Source organism: Gavia stellata, chromosome 20 (genome assembly GCF_030936135.1).
Source record: "Gavia stellata isolate bGavSte3 chromosome 20, bGavSte3.hap2, whole genome shotgun sequence".
NCBI classification, from domain to species: Eukaryota; Metazoa; Chordata; class Aves; order Gaviiformes; family Gaviidae; genus Gavia; species Gavia stellata.
In genome coordinates, this window is record NC_082613.1 from 14646553 (window position 1) to 14673434 (window position 26882).

A 26882-nucleotide genomic window follows, 5' to 3' on the forward strand; every position below is an offset into this window, starting at 1 on the left:
TAACTGTTAATAATTTCTTCTCACTGCAAAGGCAAAAAAGCTCATCACCGTATTGATCGAATTAGGATATCTAGGTTTGGGGAAAAAAACCACAAAAACAAACCCCCCCCAAAAAACCTGACTGCGATCTATTTTTTGTTCTGTGCCTCTCCTTGCTAGACCCACTAGCTATCATTTCCTTAAGTTTTGGTCATCATCTACCTTTGGCCTCCAGGGACCACCGAATTTACCCCTTTCCCAGTTCTCAAACTAGGACAGAGGGGAGAGGCTAAATTGCTGTCTGCTAAATTGCACGGATGAGCCAAAGACTTCAGTGAAAACAATAATTCACAAAAAACTGAATGCTACCACATCTCAATTCATTTATTATACAAGCACCCAGTTACTCAATACAACTTCTCAGAATTAGATGATAAGATAAAAATCTAATACAGAATTAAAAAAGTTACTCACTGGGCTACAATCACAGTTTTGATTGTGTCCATGCAGAACAAGGACTGATGCTGAATGCTTTCTCCAGATCAGTTTGTCAAACAAGTTATTGAGGCCAGGAATCAGTTTGAACTCTGCTATCATTTTATGAACCTGGAAAACAAAGAGGAGTACATATGCATTTGCTGCAGCCTCAAATACGGATATAATGTAGCCTGGTAAACAGATGGGCACAATTATGGCATCCTCTGACAACAGGAACAGTGAATTATTTTATCAAAACAGCACATGCTTGTGTTAACATGTACACTAACCACGGTGTATCATTAGAGTAGTTTCCATTTGGTGGACCTGGATACAAACCAGACATTTTGGGAGAAAGCTGTTAGCCAGTACTTCAGCTAACCACTGTGCCTTTGGCAGCAGCTTTGGCCATCAGGGTTTCAGCGTGCTGAAACTTGTAATCTTAGCTAAGTGATATAAAGGATTGATTACGCATATATAATCCTTTAGACAAACTGTTGACCAAGTCTGGGACTAAGTCTGGATCCAGCCACACCTAGACTCCTCCCTGGGAAGGAGTTTAGAACACAAGAGGGTCCTCCCTGAACCTCATGACTCAACAGGAGGGTCTCCCTGACAGTTTTGTTTGACCCTGTCCTCTATGCAGTAAAATAATCAAGCGTACCTTGCCATCGAATCTTGTTAAACCACTGTCGCATTTACCCCTGAATTTTGTTAACTCGCTGTTTTATATCAATAAAATATATATTGTTGCGTCTCTCAGGTGAGTGCATCACTCTTTCTGCGACAATGGCACAAGCACAACAGGATGAAACCAAGCATGCGAGCTGCTTGCAAGAACCTCGGCCCCTCGCCAAAGGAGGAGCTCTCGACGCTCATCATTTTAACTCGACGCTCATCATTTTAACTCGTGAATCTGCTCCTTTCCACACAAACCTTCATCTGCTTATTCCAAATGACTCATCCCTAATTTCAAACATGTTCAGTTTACTTTTCGTTTGCTTAACTCTAAGTTCTCAGCTGCATGACAAAGCTCCTGAGTCACAGTCGTTGCCTTTGGAGCATGCTCTCTCCCAGACCCCAAACTCATTCCAATTACTCAGCCTGGGATGCCAAGACAATCCCTGCTCTATATTCATCCTCCAAACTACTTTGACTTTTTCCTGTTGCTGCCCAGCTTCACATGAATTGCTCTATAGCTTTCTCACTACTAAAACTACTATGAGCTTCTGCTTTGTGCAGTTTGACTCCCTATAGCAGGAGCAAGTAAATCAGCTGATTGCCTTTCACCACAATACAGACATGCAAGACAGCCTAGAAAAATGTATGAGAAGAGTAATTTAGGGTGTGACCATATACAAGAAGGAAGCAAAAGCACAGATCTGCGGTGGAACACCACTTATCCCCAAGGATGTGATCATCCCCAATGTGGCAGCAGGTAGGAGCCAAGTCGCTGCTAGCACAGTTGTCAATTTATGCAAGTTAGCCAGCAGCCAAGTTTAAACCAAGGATTTAGAGTAAACATTCAGCAACAGGTTGAGTTTGTTAGGAACCTGCATCATGCTGCAAGCAAATGCCAAACCATTATGTTGATTATCATAGTGGACTGAAGCAGGGTTGTGATGCCCTTCAGAAATTCTATGCAAAATTATTCCAATTAAGACCTTTGGCTGCTCAGACTGGAAGACTGGTATCACAGATCCTGTGCTTTTATTCCCTTACAGAAAAAGAGATACCATCAAGCAGCTGAAATGCTTGTCAGTGAGAGTGCTATTGCAGACACTGCTGTTGCCTGCTTACTGGAGCTTTCCATGTAGAATGGCTCAGCTCTAGCTCATAATCTGACTGCCTCTCAGGAAGGGGAATGTATTCGCATCTGCCACATAAGTCTTTGAAAACTTTACATAGATTAAGGAATGAAGGATATATCATCTGTTTCAAAGGCAGTGGATTTTACAAAATGGGCTGGCTCTGGACAAAAAAGTGTTTGGGAATGAAGTAACTCAGATCTGTCAAGAATTCAATTCCAGTCCTGAGCCAGCCCTGGAGAAGTGAACTGCATGCCAGCTTTATCCTTAGACAGTTTCCCTGTTTGCATGGGGGCAGAAGTAGCAGAGGAAGAATAAAGACTTGTTTTCCCAGGAAATTAAAAAAAAAGTCAGCTTCAAAGCCAGCTATTTCAGCAGCATACTTGCTACCTTGTCACATTTGACAGTAACACACTAGGACTGACCCAGGGAGGTAAGGACGCAAGCACCTCCAGCTCCCTGAACAGGCAGCAGCAGGATGAGTGCAAGCTGCAAGTAGTTTCTGCATCTATGAAATGGCATTCTTGTGGTGAAATCAGGCAGGGATGAATTATCTGACTTGATACAATGGAAAAAAAATTCCTCCTTACAGATCCGTGTTCTGGTAGTTCCAGTTATGTCTTGGACTTTTTTTTTTTATTTTATTTTATGCCCAATAGAAACTACTTTAAAAGGAATGACAACAGGATTATGAGTTTCTTATGGCAGTGATTGTGGTTTCTGCAAGAATTGCTAGTTTCCTCTGGTTACTATTGTACAGAATCTATTTCTTTTTAGTGCCGAGTATCCCTTTGTAGGTTCGGGTGAACAGATTAGTTATGTTCAGCACTGTATTACAAATGCATTTCTATTTTAAATTCAGATTAAGAGATTGAAGAGACTGCCTGTGGCGAGTATTTGTGACTCCTATACAGTGGGAGGTTACTACCAAAGAACAAAATACTCAAGATAAATGTGCTCAAGCAACAGCCCCCAACATAGCTACTCTTGCCTAATACAACAGCCCTTCAACAACTCAAAACAATTTGATCCTCCCAGGCTCTAAGGCATCCAAATGCCCCTGCTATTCCAAGCTGCTCTGCTGAACTGAGCAGACTGCCAATGTTGGAAACCTGTCAAAACTGCACCAATGGATTGCTTTTGTTTTCCTTTCACAATATGCTTTTGATCCATTTAAATCAAACTACAGCCAAGCTGCAGTGATTGGTTCTCCATAAGCCTATGTGAGGCAGGGAACAAATAATTTTTCATTTCGAAAGCAAGAAACAGATGAGTGGGGTTTCTAGGCAGCGCCTAGTGCAGACAGCACTGAAGTGTATCCTCCCAGCTGAGAGTTTAACACCACACTCACTCAGTCAAGACATGGGAACCTACTGCAAAAATCCCCCGTTCACAAATGACCCCAGAGGATTTCCAAAAGTGAAAGCAGCCAAAGAAGGGGAAGGCTGGAAGGGGCTCCGTCCCAGTACATCACCAGTGCACCAGGAGGGGGAAGAACGCTTGGCCGCAGCTCCTGCAGCATCCAGGTACATCCAAACGCTTCCTCACACACAGAGACAGGATGCCTCATGCTGGAGGCATCCTCCTGCATCCATCTTGCACCAGAGCAGCAGCTCTGCAGAGACTGACACCCCCCCGCAATGGTCAGCACAACTTGTGCCAAGCCCTGCCCAACGGCTCTTTCTGGTTCTCAGCAATGAAACACTGCCTGTTTGCTTGTGCATCGCTGCAATGATGGGATTTGCCCAGCTTTGTGCCTTGAGCTTTGCCCTTCATGTTTCTGTGTCCATGACCTAATTAACGAGCATTTAGGTTTAAAGAGACATCAACTTCCGCACGCGCGACCGTTTGCAAGCGCTCACCTGATTCCTTTGTCTCCCCATGAGCAGCACGCAGAGAACGTACAACACCTCCAGCTTATACATAATCTCGTGCATGATCTTCATGGACTGTGGAAGCTGTGTTCGTGTTGAGGTGTTGGCCAATCCACTTTCATCCGAAGACTCTGAACAAGATGGCAAAGATGTGAGCTTTCAACAGGAGCAGCTTCAACAGGAGAGGATTTGTTACAGTTACTACTTTTACACTGAAACACTGCAGATCTAAGACCAGCACGTCTGCTTGAATCTTCTTCTCAACTAAAGATAGTGACATACAACAAATAACCAATTTAAATTAAATGCTACAGAAGAGAAAAAGTATAGCTGGAACTTTAGAGGAGATAAATAACTTTAAAAAATCTAATTTTAATTTTTCTGTAATAAGCTAAATGGCATCATCTACCTAAAATAAGTAGGATCACCTATATGAATTAATAGACTCCTGCACCAGAAAGGACATGGCGGAAAATGTAATAAAAATAGGGGTGAGATTATCAGAAGCATTTAATATTAGTCTACTTTCATTTCACACCTCAGTACCAGTATACTTAGGCCACAGTTAAATAATTTTCATAGCCCTATCTAGAATTATACTGCTAAGGGCAGAAATCGTATATAACACACCATGATTGCAAGTGGAAAACATGACAGAAATCATGAGTGACACAGAGAAAGTAAATAAGAACATAGTGAAACTTGTGGGTTGCAGTTCAAAAAGGAGTTAGCTCTTTACACAATACATAACTAAGTGATGAACTGCCCTGCCACAGGATAGCGTCAATGCTTTTTGAACCCATGTGGAGAAACAGTAACTAGGCAAACACACAAAGGAAGGAAACCATCAAAGGCTAAAAAGCATAGACACCACCTCTGACTCAGAAGTCCCTAAGCCACAAGCCACTGGAGACTGAGGCAGTATTCTGGGAAAGTACGTCTACGTTTGCTTGCTAACTGATGTTGTGGGTCAAGAGCTGTGACGGGGCATGTTCCACCTCAGCAAAATGGCCTTATGAATTCTGTTTCAAAATACCAAGCGTTGTCCAGTTTCCACCAACTTGGCATGTATAAAGGTATGTGCAAGATGCTGTTGAAGCATTCACATACTTAATTTTTTGTGTAATTTCAGAAGTCTTAATTATTAATTGCTACAAAACTAATGAAGCTGGATAAGGAAGAAAGTTTTCCCCAGAAACACAGAAGCAAAGATTTAGATACCAACATTTTTGGATAATTCTCATTCCATTACTGAGTGTTTCGAGTTATACAAGACATATGCTGCATTTTTGTAATATTGAAGGGTGAAGAAACAAACCAGGTGCTTGCTTTGAAGCATTTTCCTAGGGTTGTATTAACACTTCCATACACTCACCTGGAACATTTTTTTTTTTCCAATTAACTTACTTAATTTTGCTGGAACTATCTCTCCTTTTTAAAGGAGGGACCACTTGCTTGGTATGAAGTATTTGGACCTAAAGCCATCAGCCTAATTTTAAAGCAAAATGCTGGTAAAGTCACTTACCTGAGATGTGTGTATTTTTGTCACTCCAGGAGAGATTAGTTCTGAGGACGTACAGTGTTACAGTGTTATCTAGGTGTGCAAAGGGCACAGTTTGCCTTAGGACTTTTCCTTTTGCTAACTATAGTTCATGAAAAAAACCAGTTCTACATGAGAACAAAACAGGAGTCAGACGTAAATGCTGACATGTCAGTCTTTCATGCAAGAAAAAGGGAATCAATACCGACTGAAAGGAAAAGCAACACATGGCAAACGCTGAAGAAGGCTAAGATATGCATCAGCTAATGGTGGCTAGAGGAATGCAAGCCAGATACCTGTACTGCTCTGCTCTGCTTCTTCATTTGCTACTCTCATCAGTGCATCAAGTACTAGTGCATTGTCCAGCCAGGTGTACCATTCTTCCAACTCCTGGAGGAAACTGGAAGTACCTGTTGTTTCAGACACTTTCCGTGTTGCCAGTTTGCACAATCGCTCAATGAAGCCTGGAATATTCAAAAGTGTAGCTGAAAAAGAAAAATAGTTTTATTACTATTTAAGATCACCAACACAAGTGTCATCAAATCCTCTATACCACAAGGTACCAAAACATCTACATTAGTAATACAAAAGAGTACAGAGAAACAAATTCCATCTGGTTAAAAAGATCCAAAGACAGAAGAAGTCGGCACACTCTCCTATTAAGGACTGGAAGAGAGTGTACATACCCTAGGCATAATTCAATCAGTGTTAAACGGGTTTGTGTTGGACTTACACTGGAAAAAAATTAGTTCTACCCTACTCTAACTGCTTGTTTCCGGCCAATTCCCTTTTGCTGGCACTGCTGTTTTCCAGTTCACAATGAATCAATATCAAGGAACTGATCTGGCTGAAAATTAAGCTGGCAGAAATAAAGCAGCAGCCCTTGGAAGAGGCAGCCCCACCTCCCCCTTCCTCTGTGCAATGCCACCTCCTTCATTTTACCTCCTGTGGGTGTTTGTCTCATAGCAAACTGGACTAGCTCACTTCAGTAGCTAGGTGGAAAGCTGCTGTCTTTTTAAGTACTGGTTTTCTGAATTAGTTCATTATGGAGCAAAACAGATGGGGAACACATGATGGCAGCCCCAAGTTAAGAGGGTTTTAATTGTTGTGGAACTGCACCCTTAGAAATAGCAGTTCAAGGACAGAAGTCGCTGGTCTGCAAAATGCTTGGGGGACTTGGGGAGGTGCTAGGAGCTGCATTTTGTCCTAAAGGTTTCACAGAGTAACCTGATTACAGGACCTGTTTATTATAGATACGTGGCTAAGTCTTCACTTCACTACACACTTGCAGATGAAGTAGAAAAGGACAAAGAATTTGGCCATGAACAATACATGAGTTTCAAGATTCTGCCCGCTGGTACCATCTCTGAAAGAATAAGCTCCCTGATAAAGTTTTTAAAATAGAATATGCTTTACAGTCTTTGATACAGTCTCTAATTGTGCAGACAAAAAATGATTAGTTAAACATTTGCTTGGGTAAGTTCAGCTTTGTGGGATCCAAGCTTATTCAGTTCAACCGATTTAAATTAAACTTTGTACCCACACCTACACATACTTGTCCACTGCTGTTTACAAGCAAGCTCTGGTGATCGCAGGGCAGAAGACAATACACCTCCCTTTAAAGTTTCTCAGCTTCTGCCTGCAGGATTATGCTATCTGTCTCTCACTGGATGTTGTAGAGGTGACAGTGGTTGCAAATGGAGGTGTAGTGTTCACGGCTAACATAAAACATTACAAGATGGGAGAACCAGCTCCAAAACCCTTTTTTGCACTTCCCAATATTGTTTGGCATAGGCCTATGCAAACATGCGCTTCAGAAGCCCAAAAGATTTTCAGCATAGTAGGAGCTGAAAACAGCAGATCCTACATTTCAGGGTACTTTAATTTAAATCTCTTAAATTGATACTCATCCTTCTAGGCAAGACTTCTGCATCTGAGAAGTACTCAGCAAAATAAGGAAACCTGCCTTGTGCCCAAAGTCAAAGTTGAGATTAGACCCGCAGATTTCCAAGGCTGGTGTGGTAAGGGTGGGCAACGTGATTAATATTAATCACACTTTTCTTGTTGATAAAGACAGACATCCTGCTCAGGACAACATCAGATAAAATCAGAGAAGGAACTGCTCTGACAGGAGCCATGCTGCATGCATGCAGTTTTAGTTCAGGAATTTGTATTTTAGGAGAACACAGAATTACTGAGAGTTGCTGAAGGCAAGGCCATGGAAGTGACTGAAGGACAGAAAACAAACCCAATTATTTTAAGCCAATCAGTTCAGAGAGGGCTGAAATGACAGAAATTAACTCACCTAATTATCAACATCATATGAAAGTGAAAGCCACAAAGTAAGTTTCATTAACAGAAAAGATTGTTTCCAGGAAACTGCTTGAGGAAAGTCAATAAGGAAGAATGCTTTATAAAAGACAGAATGCTAACAGTATCCTCTAGAAACATATGCTACAAATGTGACATTGAGAAGAGGGAAACTTTACACACTGTTGAGATTCTTCTGCATTTGTTCACATCGTAACAATTACCTTGATTTATTTCAGCTCGAGAAGGACCCAAGTTTTTTTTCTGCTGAGCATTTTTTGCAAGAAGCGTGTGCTTGTCATCGCTTCCTGTGTCAAGTTCAGAAATCGTGACAGCAAGGATCCTGCAGAAGTTCGCAAGCTGCTGCTGATCAAAACTGGACACAAGGCTCGCAAGATTGGGAATATCATCCAGTTGTATCATTTCCTGGAGGAGACAACATCAACTGAGTAAGTTGCACATGATACTCAATAAGGGAACACAGACACAGCCAGAAGGCTTCAGCTACAGCTCTTCCCTGGCAAGATCTGTGTGTTATTTTAATGTTAGCAAGAAAGAAGCAAACAGGCAGTGAAGAGCCTGAAAAAAACCAAAACGGTGATTTACAACTGGTGTCGCTTAGATTTATCAACTACAGAAGTAGAGACATCCGTCTTTTAAAGACTAAGTATTTAAGTCAAATTTTGGGGGCTTTTTTTTTTTTTTAAAGAAAACTTAATTTAACAGACAAATTGCATTTAGCTATTACAAAACTTCAGTTCAGTTTTCCATTTCTCTCTGTATTATCTTTGAAGCTCACAGATAAGAACTGAGAAAAAAAAAACCTAGGCATCAGTCTTTTTCAAAGGATATTAAAAATATGTTGAAAACAGTTTTCAGCAAAAAACCCATTTAAGTTCAGATAAAATAAGCTTGTTTCCTGTCTCGGGAAGTACATCATCCTCAACTTTACTCTAAAAAAAAAAAAGTAACAAGTTACAGAATTCTGACCCTCTCCACAAAACATACACAGACACACTTCATTCAGGGTTTTCCAAGGGTTACACCTCTAATATTTTATTTGCATCACATTAGGGCGCTAAGCTGTAATGATGCTGGCAAGCAAGCTCAAAAACCTAGTTTGTGCAGAAGACCTAAGTGCCATGTTCCCCCAGCCTACAACTTCTCAGAGAGGTGACAAACCTCAAGGTAAGAGAGAAGCATGGGAAGCCTTCCAGATGACAGGAAGATTACGAAAATATTTGAAGTGTAATCAGAAGGCAATGACGAAAAATGAATTTATATGAGGTTCATTTTCTTTAACTGAAATACTGGTTGTACTTTAATGACAGCTAGGCACTCACTCCCCATCATCCTCTGCGAGCTATGCAAAAGTATTACAAGTATGATACCACATGCATAATTTGGCTTCTGTATGAAATGTGACTGAAGTTAATGACCACTGTAGGCAGTCAGGTTTCAAATAAGCTACAAGAAGTGAGAATGCTAGCTTAGAGGATTATCTTCAGCAACTCTTCAAAGAAAGAGCTGTCTTTCCTCTACTGGCCTGAAAAGCCATACAAATAAAATGAAGAAACTAGTAACTAACCTTTTTAACTCCCAGGATATCTTCAATGAGCGTTGCAGTTTGTAGGAATGTCTTTTTGTTTGTCATCAGTGTAAACAGAAACAACACAAAATCATTTCTTTCTGCCAATCGCCTTGTGACTCCTTCCGTCTAGAAAGCAGCAAGAAGCACACACAGACCCAGAGTCAGAGCCCACCGTGACACATCATACGTTACAGGCACATGCAGGACAGTTTTACAGATGATGTGTTAGCAAATCAGCTGTTCCTGAAACCAGGAAGCATTGTGTTTATGGTGACCAAAACAAGCTCCAGTCCTTGTTTGAAGTTAATATGACACTTACAAAAAGTACAGGCTCCAGGATGTGAGGTTTCATCTCAAGGCAGTTGTTTACTTGCCTGAATCAAAAGTAAACACTGCATGCCTGCAAATATGTCAGAGAGGCTTGCCATACAAAATGTAACCAGCTCCATTTTATGGTATGTAAATGTAGTCCCAGATTCCGCCTAAACTGTTAGCATTGCTCTCAGCTGGGCAGAATTCAAGCACTGGCCTTAATGAACTCAGTGGTGAACCCAGAAGTCATGCTAAAGCATGAACTCGGGTTCATCAGTGAGTTCATTAAGGCCAGCTTTCATGCTCTGATATCTGCTGAGAGCACGACCAGTCTTTTCTGGAATTAAACGTAACTTAAAACTACATCTTTACTGCTTGCAAAGCTGTCTATTATATACGACTGATATATTACCAGTGCTCACAGAACTAGACTAGCTCAGATACTTCCTGAATATTTGCACAGAAGCATAAGAACAGTTAATATAGCACACACAACATTTCTGTTATCTTGAACATTTCTCATTTAAGAGAAAGCAGTAATACGGAAGTGAATTAAAACAGCAGTTAGTCTACAAATTGCAAACTTGTTTCTTAGCATATTATGCTATTCACAGTTTGCAAAAAGTTGTGTTACCTGTAGTTAAAAGAAAAATCATGTAGATCAAGAAAAAAGTGCTCCCTCTCTTCCCCCTTCCACGTGTACACATATACTTAGTAGTGAGAACATGATCTATTAAGACTCAAACTCTCGAGACTAGGTTGACGTCTTTGGAAGAGCTCCAAACCGGTAACTGCCTTTTTAAAAATTTTTGTTAAACAATGCTCCCTAGGTTATGACATAATAAAATGTGTGATTAAGTAAACAATCCTGAGGATGTTCTCTGCATGCATAATTTGAGGCATGCGCTTTTAGCTTCAGAATTTTAATGGCAAGGTATTTCAATAGGCCTTTAACCCAGTGTTTTCCTTAGCACTGATCTGCCATCAACTGAACTGAACTAATATTCAGCACATGAAAGAGTTGCAGGATCAAATGTAAAACTCATTGCCTGCTTCATTACTGGACAAGACTAGCTGTAGCGCAGGTTAACAGGCATCCATTTCCAGTTTCAAATTTTAAGTTTGAATACAACAAAGGCTGACACAGCTTTCCTATGGGAACACAGATAAAGATCAAAACAAGAGGATTTAAAGTTGACAATGTGGTTAAGAAAACAGAAATTATTTGAGTAACACACCAAAATACAGGGCGGTCCTATAGTAAATGGAAGGAATTTTAATGAAAAGTTTCAGAGTAAGTTCAAATTATGCTTAAAAAACTCTGTACGTTGTCTTACCAAGTGGCACATGTAAAACATGACCAGCAGAAGAACACTTTTTCACAGCAGTTATACTTACACATATACACGTGTTGTACAGTATGCTTAAACAGTCCTTGATGAGGTCATCGCTTACTGCAAAGGAGAAAGCAGATGTTCACTAGCTATACTTTGCCAAGGAACACTAATGTCCACAGTAGTGACATGAACAGCTATAAAATGGGTGAGAATTTCAGGCTAGCTCAGATCGTATGTGCAAATGCTTTGGAGGATAGAAACCAGAGGAAGAAACACTCTATACCTGACTTGTTCATGTGCTTTCTTCCAAAACTACTATCAACAGTGCCTAGGACCACAGACAGAGATGTACTTGTGATCTAGTGCACTTCTTTGTCACACGCAAAAGAAAACTATAGGGCTGTAAACAGCGTTTTAGGAAAAATATCATAAATCAGCTCAAAATTTGCCAATATGAGAAACTGCTGAGACACATATTAGCTCCAATTATTAAGCACGGGGGAAAAAGAAAAAGGACAGTTCATGAAGTTTTCTTGAAGCAGCATCAGGAATTCATAGAAAAGTTTTCAATCTGATTTACTCCAGCATTTTAATATTTAAAATATGTTTTCAGTACAAACATACAACAGCTGCCTCTAGCTCAAGTTCAAGTTACTTCACCTTTGAAGTTCCCTGGCTGACGGGCATGGAGCGTACCATGACATTTCCTTTCCACAGAAGGGTTCAGGGAACCAGCAGAATCACAGACAGGAGAAACGAAAATACTAGACTAAAAGCTGCTCCAGCAGGAAACTTGTGCTGAAGCTACCGCACCCCATTGGCAAGTTCTCCTCATAGCAATTTGAAATTAGCAGTCACTGTGACTACATCAGGAGAACAGCATACTCTTCATTATCTCACAATCTCTGTAACTCCTATTACATAAACAATGTTTTGTGGCTTATTATTAATAATTGTTAACTGTAGCTATAGCCACAGTAACAATAAAAGTTTCCAGTGATTGCAGATTTACTGCATTGAGATAAGTATGTTATGCAGAGTGCATGAATACTCCTGAGCTCTGCTTTGCAACAGGTAACTATCCTAAATCCCATCATGAATCAGTATTACATAGAACAAAGCAACCAGTGATTCATTTAGGAACAGGAAATTGCTGGTATGGAAAAAGTAACAGAAACATAGAATAATTTCTGTCTGAATAAGAACACAAGGCAAGAATGAAAAAAAATATAAAACACCTATTTACTTACTTTTCTGTTTCTTTTTCTGTGTAATAAGAGTTGGTCTCATGAGAATTTCTACTAAAAGCTGTAACAATAAGATAAAGAATTAAGGGAATAATCACTGGGATACAAATAACCAATTAATTTTTTAGTGGCAAATCCAAACTTAGTCCTGTCTCTGCTGAAGTCACAGAGGTGAATAATGGAAGCTCTACAATCAAAACCCCACTGGTATCAAAATTACATTGACAAAAAGTAGTTTTATTTACCCTGAAGAAATAATAACAGTTGTATAAAACAATCTCCCACTGGCAAGCTTTAAAGAATTTGAGTCTGCAAAGAATGTAATTTCACATGCATACAGATAACATCAAGGATGGCTATCACGCATCTCCCAAAGTAATGAATCTTTAGCAATAACCTGCAAAGAGATGCAAATTTTGCAAAGGCTCTCTCTAAATCTTCCTGGGCTTCAAAATACATTTCAGGTCCGGACATAACAGAACTTAGTTGCTCCAGATTTTAATGTCACCAACAAAGAGGAAGCCACTGCTTGTGTACATGCACCTTATATGTATACTTACATATACACTTACAGATATTTGAACCGTTGTCTCATTTCTATTTCACGAATGTTAACAGTCAGCTTTCCAAGACTAGGACTGTGGTTCTGATAGACGGAGAACTGGTCTTTAGCCGTTCTAGCCTATACCACTGGTTTATTTTAAAACATTTTAAAAAAATAGCAGTTTATTTAAAAATGAGAGTTAGCCACTAGAAGGAGCTGATGACTTCTGCAAAAAGTATTGCAAAAAGCCCCTAGTTTTAGAATTCAGTTTAAAATTGTTAAGAGCAATGTAGGCATCACCCAGTCAAGTCATGCCAACTGACAATATACTTACGTTTTACAACTTGCTTTACCTATTTGTTCCAACTTCACTTTACCCTTCTTTTAATGAACTACCTACCCAGACACAGAGGAAAACATCTGATAGCACTGGAGGCACTGCCCACATTTTAAGCATTGACAAATAAATAAGTAGGCAACCTTAACGAGGAATATACATTTTCCAACAATATTTGTAATAGTAGCTGTAGCATCAGTAGGGTAGAGAAAAATGACTGCAGCAGTAATGTAGTGCTTATATTAATGGCTTACGTTTTAGGAGAAGAATGCACACCTCAAGGCTTGGCACCTGAGATAAGCATCCAAAGGTATCCCTATGCACTTGGGATGCTTTCCTGGGAAAGAACACCTACTGCCACAAGTCTGTCTTTTAAGGGTGGCTGCAGTCATGATCACTCCTGTCTTGCCACAGAGTGGACCTTTGCAGCTAGCATTTATGTCCTGGTCAGTACTATAACCCACCATGTATTTATCACCTTATTCTTGCAGAACTGGTATGCTCCTCACATACAGTCCAGGGACTGGACTGCAGTGGTGCGAGACACTCATTGGAGAGGGCTTTCTTCAGCCATCCTACTGAAACTGCAACAGTATGCAGCAAGAAGCGCAAGAGTCCAATGGCGGAAGGAGAATAGGTAAGAGGGTGCCTCACCAGAGGCAGAAGGAGCAGAAAGGGAGTTATGAGATCTTATTTCTTGGAATGGGGTTGCATTCGGGTCCAAAGTCCATGAGGCTCGTGTATCAGTTCACATGTTTGTACTCTCGGATAATATTTTACATGTATTCATATGAAGGGAGGAGACACAAATGTGCTTTTGGTCTGTCTTGATGTAAAGGCTGTCAGAATCCAAAAATATTTTAAGGAATATACTATCACACATTATAGCATAAAGAGTAAACTGCAAATTTAGTGTCTTTCAAAGTTACTCATGCTTCACAGTTCAAAATACTGCAATACAGAATCGGCACATAGCATACACAGAACCAGCAGATTAGACTACCTCCCTTTCAAGTCCTAGAGTGGGATTTTCAAAAACGCATCACACTGACTTCTACCACGGCCTTTAACCAGATTAAACCCACATGTATCAGCCAGATCTCTGGCCACAGTACCAGGTAATTACAGCGTATCTGATATTTACCATCTCCAGCCCAAGAAAAAAACAACCCAACCAACAAAACCCAAGCAAACAAAAAAGCCCTAACACACACACTTATTTAAATATGAAACATAAAGCTATGTGCTGTGCATTCTTATGTTAAAAGCACTTCTACAGGAAGTATCACTATTTCCCTTTAAAAACAAGGGAAATTTAGAACATTTTCATACAATGTTTTAAATTGCTTGGGTAGCTGAAGACTTTTGTCCTCAGTTGACAGGATACCAGCAACTAACCCAGCGCTAATTTCAAAACAACATAACCTAAATACAATTTTTCCTTAAGTAAAGGCATGCTAGGTGTAACAAGAGAGAAGTAGCACAGACACTGTTCAGTTAGACCAAATAATAAAAAAAAAAAAAAAAAGGGAAGAAAGTGTCAATTAGTTCACTGGAAAATACAAATCATACATTTCTAATGAGAGCTAAGATCCAAGAGTCTGTCACCATAAAGCTGAGCAAACTTGGGTATTTGTGTAATGTAGAATTAAAACAAATAAACAAAAAGATAAATTGCCAGAATGTCTACAGAAACCTTGCAGTTCTGTTTAAAAACTTTTCCATAGATGAAGTAGCCCGCATTGCATGCCAGCAATAAACATAGACAACCTGGCAAAGAGAGTGCCCTAGTGCGCTTAAAAAACTGCCTCATATCCTTCAGTGGTAAGTGAAATTCTCAGTGCTTTAGTACCAGCTGTAGTATTTAATCTCACAACTAGAAATCATTTGAAACTGTTTTCATTGACAACCTAGAGGTCTCACCTCTTTTAAGCTAAAAATAGACTACTTGAAGAAACAGCCAGGTCTTCTATATAATATAACGAAAAGCACCTCACTTTTGATGATGCAATACCTTGGAAAATATACCCTTTTCACATTTTGATTAACAGAAACAGGCACAATTCTAATGCTTAACATCAAATTGGTAAAGTCATTCTGTAGCTTGCATTTAGAAGCTTCAAAGGTCTCAAAGACCTCACAGATTTCTCAGTGGTATGACTATCATCTAGAAATCTTTTGATATCATTGAAAAAACACACTTACATCGACTCCTCCAAATAAGTCAAATGTGTATGTATTTGGGAAAGTGGACTCTTGAGCAGCTTTTCTATCTTCTGTAACAAATGCCATGGCTTCCATTGAAAGAAGTGGAGAAATTTCCTGCATGTAGTAAAAAAAAAGTTCAAAAAGAAAACTGTTCATCACTATAAACATAACTGACTATCTGTGCGATCTACTGACTAATCAATTACACGCATTCCCAGCTCTTATCTATTATACCAGCCAATTCACAGATACTATCACGCAAACAGTTTCAAAATTTAGTTAGAATATGATCACAGTAAACTTTAAAGAAAGGAACAACAAAATAACCCCTAGCTTTCAGGAAGAACAGTGTAGACAGTACCTTTAAGATGCTTTGGCACTGGGAGAAATCACTGTTTGGGTGGCTATGTTCATACAGCTTTTGCAGGAGTAAGGGAATCCCATTCCATTTTGCTTGTTTATCTCTTTCCTTTAACAATGCCTCTGTGATCTGCAAAAAAGGAAGAATATAATTCCCACGTGTTTGATGCTTCACAACCAGGAAAACAACCTTATCACCTCCCCAAAATATCAGTATCAAAATATCACAGAAAAATAGTTTATTGTAGAGTACCATTAAAAATCCAGTACTTCTTTCCATGCAGCAATTTATCCAGGACTGGTAGCTGCAGAATTTTACAGATGGTCACAGTATCTTAAGCAGGACAGGGCTTAAAGCAGATGTCATCATTTAGAGTACTTAATCTTATTCCATATTTTATATTGATCAAATATTTTTAAATGGGAACACATTAGTCTCTAAATAATTCCAGTAGTAGAACTCCGATTGACAGGTCACTGAAAAAGGAAATGGGTGCCCCTGACACTATCAAAAACTACACTAGGCTAAGGTAGAACACCGAAGATGGAAAGGCTTCATTACTCGTCACATTCAGCTAGTAATGATGTTTCCCCAGCCAAGTCCCCGAAGCCATTATTGGTCATAGCAATGACCCAAACCACTAAGATTTACAAGCAGACTCCAGAAGAACATATCAAAGATACAGTGAAAATTTCCTTTGTAGTCTTGGGCTGGTTATAAATGGAGACCAACAACTAAATCAGCAGAACAACACCGGCATTATCCTCTGGGAAGCAGGCTGCAACCACAAAGAAGAACACCTTAGCATTTGCTACTACATTTATGCAAGCTTTCTCCAATTGTCCTCCTTCTCCCCAAAACATAAAAAAAATTTCTCACTATTCACCACTATATTTTATACCTGCACAAGGCTAATAAATATTCTGTTTAAAATCCGCAAAAGATGTTTTGATGCCTGGACACTTCCAGGTTACTGCCAGCAGATGCTGTAGAGGAGGAGCTCTTCATCCAAGTTCACCATCCAGCCAATGCTGACCAAAATTTAACCCCCTTCCTTAACGACACTTCAGAGGTACCTAGATCAACCCCGAAATAGGGACTTAACCTCGTACAGAAAGGTCAAGCAGACAACAATAATTATAGCCAGCAGGATTTCTGGCTGGTGTTACAAAATTTTTATATGCCCTTCAAATAAAAAACAAAATAAGGTAAAAAAAGAAAAACCCAAACCCAATCCTCAGGCCAGCAAGACTGCATCTCAATGCAGCATCCGTGGATTTTCTCTTACTCCTAGATCTAAACCTCTAAGCTGCTCTCATTCTGCATAAGTCACTCCCCAAACCTTGCTGGGGTAAACTTGCATTGTTTCCCTCCAGCCTGCTTAAATGTTCATTCTTAACAGCCAGGAAATCTTGCTTCTTATTGTTTCAGCCAAGACACCCTTCTCAGATACACCTCAGTGTACAATTCCAAAGGGCCATTCAATCCCTGATTCGACAATTATATGCAAATATACCCCAATTTCTGACTGAGAATTTAACCCTTTTCTCTGCTTGTTAGACAGCATACAGGAAAACCAGAAAACTGATGCAAGCACATGAAAACTCAGACTGGCAATGTTAGCTGCTACAGGTCCTCGCCCTTCTTCTAAGCTTCACAGATGCTTAAGGTTCTTCTCCTGATACAGTACCCAAATCTGGTCATAACTAAGAATTTCAAGGTTCTTGAAATATCAGGTTTTCTTACTACAAGGGGTGATTGAAGCAGTATAAGCATACCTGTGACATAAAACTCTCTCCAGTTCTTAACTTTTGACTTCTGAATAAGAGTAATCAACCAGCACTGCTGGAGAACGACACAGAGTTCCTTCTGAGGAGGCCATTCACATGAGAAATGGCAGGACAAAACCAGAAAGTCAAAATGGCTTCTCGTCGTTTGGACTGTGAGTAATGGGTCAGCTCCTTTGAAGTCACAAATTTCCATTTCTCCTTGTAATACCCAGCACAGAGAGAGCAAGAGCGCTACCACTACTCCATCTCAGGTCTGGGAGGAGTACAGAACCCCACAAGGCAGGAGGAACCGGATCAATTGCTGGGTAAAGTGCAAAGAATGTGCAGCAAAATGCCAGGGAAAGAATCCAACTCTCCGGCTCCAGCTGATGTGGAAGATACAACAGGCAATGATGACGTGCATGGGCTGCAATCTCAGGTTCCAATAGCACAGCACAGAATTCAGCATGCAAGTGCTCTCAGGAAAGGCCGAAACCCCTTAATCGATGTTAAAACTTTGTCCTGGGCTTAATACCGCATTTGTTAATCACACGTACGCTTCTTGGTTTGGGACACGATCCATTGCCGTTCTCATTTCTGGCGAGCAGGTCATCTTCTCCCTGTCCCAGACTCTTGAGAGGCAGTCACTTGTGCTGATTTGCAGAACTTTCAGAACTGAAATTCTGAAAGAATGAAGCAAATGTTTCCTTGCTCTCATCTTCTTTTAACTGCTTTCAAAAAAAAAGTTTTTCTTCCTCTTGATTTAATACATATCTTTGGTTTCATTGCAAGCTCTAGCTTGTGGTCCCTATTCTGTATTTATGAGGCTACCCTGGCTCTGAATATTTCCATTGTGGCGGCGAGGTATTTGCCAACGCAAAGATTTTGGATTCTGTGGAGGGATTAAAATTCAATTGGATTGTATGGAGCTGTCTTTCTTTACAACCGTTTTGGTTAAAAACGGCATCTCATGATTTCTGTAATAACAGCTAGTCAATGGTTTTCATTTATAAGCAAAGTTGGTTTCCTTCTTGCTCTATCTGGGCAGACATTATTGAATAGTCATCAAAATTAGCACTGGGTCTTTCAGGGCCCCTTTCCCTCTCCAGCATTTTTTTGGTCTCATCCAAAAGGATAAGCCCAATCCAACACTGATTTCTCAGAGATTTTCGTCATTCACTGAATAGCTCTGGATAAAATCTCCAAAATCTTGCATACAAAGCTTGAGAAGTTAGATACTACTTAGCAACAAGTGGACGTTGCAGAAGCCCAGCTGGAAGTGGCATCTATTAAAAGAAAGGGCCTACCGAACCGATGGTTGCCGGGGTTATGAACTATCACGCCTTACTGGCATTAGAAGACGACAAAGTATCAATTACTGGGAAAACAAAAGAACCAGCATCAAAAATTCCCTACCACGCAGGTACAGTAAACCGAACTGGTACAAACACCAAGACGCCACACAGTCATTTCTCAGAAGTTTGCTGTAACACATCCAAGTTTTGCCTCACAAACCGAGAAGCCCGGGGTACGGCACATTGTGGCTCTCCAGAAGCGGTTATATTCCAGGCAGGCCTCTGAAACGAGGCGGCACGCACTAGTTCCAGCGCAAGCACAGAGCTCCCAAACTATGTCACAGTCCAAAGCGGTCCACACAATACCAGTTTTACAGCGGCAGTTTGCTGAATGCTGTTCACCGGCCAGCTGATCAGATACCTAACCAGTACCAGCCATCTCCCCCTCCTCCAGCTGTGCTGTTGAAGCCATGGCAGCGTGGTTTTGCTGGAAGGGCAATCAAAGACTTGCCAGAGGTTTTAGGTACAGAGTTAAAAATGTGTCATCAAGCCCATCCGTGACTGCAAGGTAGAGTACACTGAGTGGTTTTCTCTTTAAAGTCTCCCAAAGGACTGGAGCCCAGGATTTCCCAGGAGATGACTCCGAAGACTGACAACTACCATAGGAATACTTTCCTACTACAGAGTTTAAATAACTTTTGTGCATATTTTTTCTTGAAAGTATACAAAGGGCTGAACAAAGACACTACACACAAATCTAAATATTTCTTTTACATTTCTTTCCAATCCTCCTGCATTAGAAATCCTTTTAAAATGCCCCAGCAGCCATTAGCATAATGGTCAATAAATAATTATGAATAATACCTAAATCTTCATCCAGTTATATTAAATTATATGTTAATATTTACCTAAATCCATCCCTTGATCAGTTTAGTTCCCCTTTCCTTTCTCCCTCCCCGCTTCGCTATAGTATTTGCTGTTGCTGTTCCTACCCATGACTGCTATCCTCCAGGCCCAGCCGCTCCAACAGAAGCGGCTTATCCTCCTGGCTGCTTTGTGCCCGTGCCCCTGCACGTGGCCAGAACTGCATTACGAGCATCACCAAAACATTTGGCACTGGCCTGAGATCTCTTGTAGTTACGATTGCTTCAAAATCCCTTCCCCTTCCAGTGAGGATTTTCCTTTCCATTTGTGTTCCTGCATTGCGACAATTTTCATTGCCCTACAAAGTAAACCTCTTATTTTCCTAACCTTGTCCTCCACCACTTTTCTAAGCTGTGGTCAGTGACACATCTCCATGTCTTCCCATAGCTGCTGACGAACTGAAGGCCTACGAGCACATGACGGTAGCAGGAATACCTCCCCTAATCCTCCCCTTTGCTCTGCAGAGTCAGGGTAACAGTTTCCTAATAAAATTGTGTCTCTATTTCACATTCTACCCTTCAAACATTTCACTGCCTTGCTGAACACTCACTACAGGAGGGTGTTTTCTGTGATCTTTCGAAAAGCAAAAAATAGTGATTCACGTGTCCAAGCATCCTTTACCGCACTAAAGGATTCATGCCGTGATAAGACTTTACAGCTATGACACATCAGGCGTAATTTTTCTTAGTCAATTTTTTGTTGCAATCATGCATTGAGGTAAGATTGGAAAGGTTTTAAAAAAAGCAGAATTTCCATTCTCAGTATTTTCCATGACCCTTCTGAAGTATATATTCAAATGTGCTGAAAGTTTAAAAGCAAAAAGAGGCACAAGATTATGGATCTCAAGAAACAGATGCAAGCACATGGTCGTGACATATTTTTAATAAAGTCGAAGCTTTTCCATATCCCTTCCTTCAAACCTTTTAGGCTGTAGCTTTAATAAACAGGAAACTAATATTTGTGCAATTAAATATTTAATTTTCCTCTGAACAGTAATAACTTAGGAAGTCATCTCTGACAGACTGCCAGAAGAATGATTATTCAGTATTTTGGGGAGTGCCCTGTCATCCCAGCTCTTCGTTATATTTTCCTTTTCAGTCACTAACAAACATGCAACAGTCTGGCTAAGGTGTCTCTTTCGTCACACAACTTTTCACAAATAAGCCTACAACCAAGGTAAATGACCCCTCCAAAGTTTTCATTTTAACACAACGGCATACTACAGAAACACAACTTCTGGAAAGTGTTCCAAGGGAGAAGCTGTGAACTGCGACCCTGCGGCTGTGGGGCAGTAAACAACATGACCAGTCACCAGCTGAATCTTTTGCACATAGCTCTGATCAAGAACATGTCAGAGCCACCCAAATTTTATTCATAAAAAGAAACTCCACTCCTGATACTTAAGCTGGGAGAAGCCCACGTAAGAGCACCTATTTCCAGCCTCTCTCCAGCTCCTAGATTCATCAAAGTGTGGATCAAGTTTCCCATAACTACTGTTTCTCCATCCTCCCCAAGCCTGGATGGAGCCCGCCATCCTTCCTCCCGCCAACCCAGAAGCCAGGCATGAACCCAGGGACACGGTGTCCCAGGACAAAACCTGTCGTAGCTTCTAGCCAGGTCTAACCACCCCCATGACTCCCAGGCTACTGCTCTACGCACCGTCACTGGAAGAAGAGCTAGTCTACCAAGACAAAGAACAGGTCTCACGAATCTCAAAACACCACGATGTTCCCGAGAGCAGGACAACCCCAACACAGATCTTCAACACCAGCAGCTCTTCAAACCCACTACAGAATCTACCAGATAGTACTAATAGATACTAATGTTTGTTTTGATGGTCTCACTCTCAGAGAAAAATAAAATCAACTAGTATGTAAAATTATATTAGCTTCTCAGTGATAACTTTTTCCTCGGAATTGCCCAAGTTTATTTTTTCATTCATTTTGAAAGAAAGCAAAATCTGTAGGGATATCTAGAAAGAAACCGAGGGGCAAGGAACATCACAGCTACACCAGTTTTCTTCCCACTCACCTTCAGACACAAAATAAGACTACTGAAGTCCAACACTACCACTTGAGCATTTCTAGTGTGTGACAGAGCTCTGGTCCCTGTTATATAAAAAGCACGTCCAGGCTTTCCAATACTCGCTAGCTGTCCTCTACTGAAGAGGTATAAGCCTGCTAAGACCCATACAATTAGAGCTACTAAAGTGGATTATATTGACATGAATGTTTTTTTGGTGGTGGTGGTGTAAGGAAACAAAACTGATTAGAAAACAAAATATTTTCTCAGAGTTAGAAAACTACTACAGACTACTGATAACCTGTAATGATAGGAGCTGGAAATCTGGATGGCTCAGGCAGAAAATGTTTTCCTTCAACAGGAAGGTTTTTTCAGAGTGGTTGGGACTATACTGCTAAGGGAAGCAGTATAGTATAGCAGTATTCCTAGGAATAGCAGATCATGAAACACAGCTGGAAAAATGGACTCTCTTTTTCCATTCTGATTGTTTCAGCTAAGCCTTGGCAATCCTGTGAGAATGAGACCAGTGCTGACGATCTGCTCTTGGGACTGCACCAGAAGCATCCTAGTTTGCCAACAAATCACTGGTTAGTCCATTATTATACTGCCCTGTCTACAGGGATTCACATAGCTGCACCTAAATATCTTCTGGTTTCATGTTATATACATGCTTTTCACACTTGGCTTGCAGCAGATGAAGTGTGTGCCCTCTTGCTAAGGGGATCTGAGCTTGAGCAGCTCAGCCAAAATGTTCTTTTGCCTTCAAGGAACCGCAGCATAAACCCCGTCAGGTCTTATTTACAGTGCCTGTGTGCACACATCACAGCTGTGTCAAGAGAGGGACTACAGACCAGCCAGTTCACAAGCAATATTCTTCCTTATTAGAAAATGTGTCTTACTTCTGGAAAGTCGGTCTGCTTCTAGTTTACCAATATCTGAAAAGCCCCTTTCACTTGCTCCATACGCAGTGTTCAGGCAATCCTTGATACAAGGTTATGCAATCTGATAGCAGTGATTGAGGCTTGCATCCAGGGCAGCAGCTGATGCTAGCAATATGGCTAAAATGGATATATGAACAGATAATGGCAATATCTACTGAAATCTGCTTTATCCATCAACCCTCTTATTATTAATAATAAAGCAAACAGACCGACCAGCAAGAAAGCTATGGCTCCTGGTATGCGAGTACAGCAAGAACACACAAGGATCCAGATTTCAGAGCCTTGGCTGGCCTCAAAACTGCCAGATATTCAGGTGGCTGTTGCTGTCAAAAATATTTTTATGTCCCTGTAAGATCAGACTGATGAACTTTCAGATGTAGGCCTGTCAACAATTATCCTTACCAATTCAAAGATAAGCCCCTGCTTTCCTCATACAAAAATGGATCTTGAGATCACCTAAAAATAGTACGCAAAGCTTCGTTTAAGAATAAATGCCACTGCTGCCCGCAGAAGGGTACTAATTGTCTCCCGGAGATCAGATGCTGAAATACAGTGACAATATTGCAAGAAAACACTACTCAGATGGCAGGCACCACAGCAAGGAATGATGTTTCCCAATCCCTCTGAATTAAGATCTTGGAAAAGGTTTCTCTTCCTCACAGGATACCAGTGGTGCAGTCCATGCAGCATATGACCCAAAACTTCCTTGCAAAGAATGGGAAGAAAGAGCTCGAAGGACATTCTCCTGACTTGTTCTTCTAGACCCCAACACAGCAGCTTGGAAACTTGATCTGCTCTCAGGCTTTTCAGGAGCAAGCGAGTGGAGAAACTTAAGCAAGGGCTACCACACTGCCACTGGGGAGTCAACTGCAGGAAAACTATAAACATTTTGATAAAAAAATAGAACTTAAAAAAAAAGAAAAGCACCTAGAACTGCCTCATACTTCTTTAAAATTTACGTTAAAGTGTTTTATATTTAGATCATCTACAAACAAAAAACTGCTTCAAGGTAAAAGTACAGACACACGTAATTTACGAAGTTCAAAATCACTCAGGGAGTTGTGGTTTTCCCCCCCTTAGTCTGAGTGATTTAAAAATGTATTCCTCCAGCATTTATGAAGCACTGGGAGCCCTAGGCGTCCAAGCTTTAAGTCTTTCAGGACAGCACAGTGATACTGAAATTCAGAAAGTAAAACAAAACAAACAAACAAAACCCCAGCAACAAAAAAAACACCTCAAACTTGGGCATTATGAGAAGGAGGATATAACTAGCAGAAGTTTCCTCAATTACTGTAAAAGCCTGGTCATTTGCTTCAGCAGTTATTTCCAACAATACATAAAAGCCCCAAATGAAAACACAGTACCACTGCATTTCTCAAGCAAACCAAAGCCCAGAGTGGAGGTACCATCCTAACAGATTACGTTGGTGCACAACGTTGTTACAGGTTTATCTGACTTAAATTGCTATGGTTGTGGGGGAGCGAGCAAGCAAGAGTGTAGAGGTGGACAGACCAGTCAGTGAGACAACATGCCACTTTGTCTACATGCCATATGAAATACCCTCCTAAAACAACCCCACAGAAATAACTTCCTTCAAAAGAGACAATATCAGGTCTAAAGTCACGCAAATCATTTGCTTGTTCTTAAGTATTAACCAAACTAGTATCTGAGCAAGCAGTACAATAAGGACAAAAGAGCTGTTAAAAATCACCTCCTGCTCTTTTACCTGTCTCAGCTACAGAATGACGCACGGACATTTACGATGAACAAGTCTTCTCTTAGTAATTGCTCAGAATCCTTGTTAATCAAGAAAAATACTGTTGTCTGCACTAGTGAAAACCACTTAGAGAAATCCCATATTTTAGTCCAAGTCTTTTAAGACAGTTTAGCTCAATAAATCACCACCCGAATGCAAGTTCTTTATCCCACGCTTCAGTTTCCAAGTCTTTGCACCATTTCGTATTTAATCTGTAAAATAAATGCCAATTATTCTTCATAAAAAGAAATGAATAGTCCATTATCCGTGAGCAGCTTCTTAAAAAAGCCAGCATAAGCACACGATAGGCACAAGTCTAGGTTAACGAGTTGGTTTCATTTCTCAGAATTTCCCAGAATCATCAACTGGGCAAGATGACAAATATGAAACAGACCTGGAATAGTTTCAGGGAAAACCATCAGCATAAAACCTACTCCAGTTCACAGTTAAAAGGCCTCCTGAGCCCTAATATCATGAGGTTGCATTTGTCCATCAAATATGCTTAAATTTTGATGCTGCATTGTTCTGGTTCCCGGCAGAGCTTCCTTTCCTCGCAGGAGAAAGCCACAACCTCTATCACCGACCAAAGCAAGAGAGGAGGACGGCTCTTTTACAACATGGCAAGTGCTCATCCTGCTCCACCGTCTTTCTACAGGGAGACCAAGGATGGGAAGGAGGGAAAAGGAGCACGAAGGCACAGAGGCATCCTTCTTCCCCACCGCGTGAGGCTGCAGGGCCACCCCTCCAGTACCAGCACCAAAGCCGGGCTGGCAGAGGAGGACAAGGAGCCCCCGAGAGCGCTCGAGGCCGGACCGAGAGGCCACTTTGCCAGATGCCGCCTCCAAGCAGACCTGGCGGCAGGCCCCGCTAGGCCGGCCGGGCTCTTCCCGGCCTCGGAGCTCCAGGAGAGGCCTGACAGCCCCGAGCTGGCCCTCAGCCCCGCCAAGGGGCCGCGAAGACTGGCAAACACCCGCTCCCAACCCTCGACGGAACGGGGCCTTACGGCCTGGGCTCCGAGGCGGATTTGCAGGCCCTGCCCGAGGCCGACCGCGGGCGGGGGGGGTGGGCTCGGGGCAGGAGGTGCGGCAGGCCTCCGCCAGCCCGCCCCAGCCCACCGCCGGAGCCCCAGGTCAGAGCTCTGCCCATCCCCGCGGCAGCCCCCAGCCACGCCGACCCCCGGGCCCAGTGAGCCCCCGTCGGGTCCCGCCCCAGGTCCCGCCGGAGCAGCCTCCCCACGCCACGGGGCCGCGCCACCGGCCCGCCCCCCCCATCCCGTACCTGCGCCCCCCGCGTCAGGCCGCAGCCGCTGAGCTGCCCATGCCGGAGCTGCGCCAGGATGTTGGTGGCCACCGCGCGGGCTCCGCGCCGGCCCCCCCCGCCGGGCCCGGGGCCCCCCACCGCCGCCGCCGCCGCCATGGCCGCTCCTCCGCTCGGACGGAGACAAACAGGAAGCGCCCCCTCCCCCCGCCGCTTTGTACGGAGCGGCGCGAGGGACGCTCCGCAGCGCCCCCGCCCGGGCCCCGCGCGCACTGCGCCGCCGCCGGCCGCGGAGGCCGCTGGGAAATGTAGTCCGGCTGGGGGTGGATGCGCATGCGCAGAGCCGCCGCAGGGCGCGGAGCATCCCGGGAAGGAGAGGGCCAGCCCGCCATCCCCGGGCGCGCTGAGCCGCGGCGGGGGCCTGTGTCGCCCCCACGCTGCGGGAGGCGGTTGCTGCGGGACGGGAGGGCTGAACACCGCGTCCACCTACTCACTGGCCCTTCCCCCGCCGCCGGCTTCCTCCCGGTAATCTCTGCTGGGGGCTGCTGAGGCGGCGGGGCCCTGACAGGAGTTGCCTCACCTCCACTCCTAAGTTGCTTTCCATTAAAATACCCACATGTGCTTTACTGTTACTATTAATTTACTATTACCAGCCGAGGTGAGCAATTCAGGCACGCAGGCAGAACCAAAATCCATAGCGCAGCAGCCAAGGAGCTGTTTGAATCAAATAAAAGAAACCCCAAAACAGAGTTGTGACGCACGAAGAGCCCAGGCCGCGAGACAGACCTTCACGACAAAGCTGCTCTGCCTCTGGAAGACGGGAGAAAGCTGGACTCAACACAAACTGCTAGGACAGGTGCTGCTCTCCACATCAAAGCAAAACAGTGTAAGTGCCTCCAAGGGTTAAAACAAACAAACAAAAAGTCAAAGGAGATGCAGCAGGTTGGGAAGACAGACGCTTGGGAGCGAGTTCTTGACTAACGTACAGGCAGC

The 26882-nt window shown here is 42.2% G+C and overlaps 1 protein-coding gene across 1 annotated transcript in view; it reads right to left on the reverse strand.

Annotated features, from left to right (window-relative positions):
• TRPC4AP (transient receptor potential cation channel subfamily C member 4 associated protein) overlaps window positions 1-26018 on the reverse strand; it is a gene marked incomplete at its 5' end in the record, with an annotated part of 38979 nt that extends 12961 nt beyond the window's left edge. The window contains 10 exons of the mRNA XM_059827307.1: window positions 454-585; window positions 4127-4269; window positions 5975-6163; window positions 8213-8414; window positions 9577-9705; window positions 11290-11345; window positions 12479-12536; window positions 15562-15678; window positions 15926-16054; window positions 25911-26018. Coding sequence (XP_059683290.1) covers window positions 454-585; window positions 4127-4269; window positions 5975-6163; window positions 8213-8414; window positions 9577-9705; window positions 11290-11345; window positions 12479-12536; window positions 15562-15678; window positions 15926-16054; window positions 25911-26018 — 1263 coding nt within the window. The remainder of the gene's footprint in view (window positions 1-453; window positions 586-4126; window positions 4270-5974; window positions 6164-8212; window positions 8415-9576; window positions 9706-11289; window positions 11346-12478; window positions 12537-15561; window positions 15679-15925; window positions 16055-25910) is intronic.
• Between the last annotated feature and the right edge of the window lie 864 nt (window positions 26019-26882).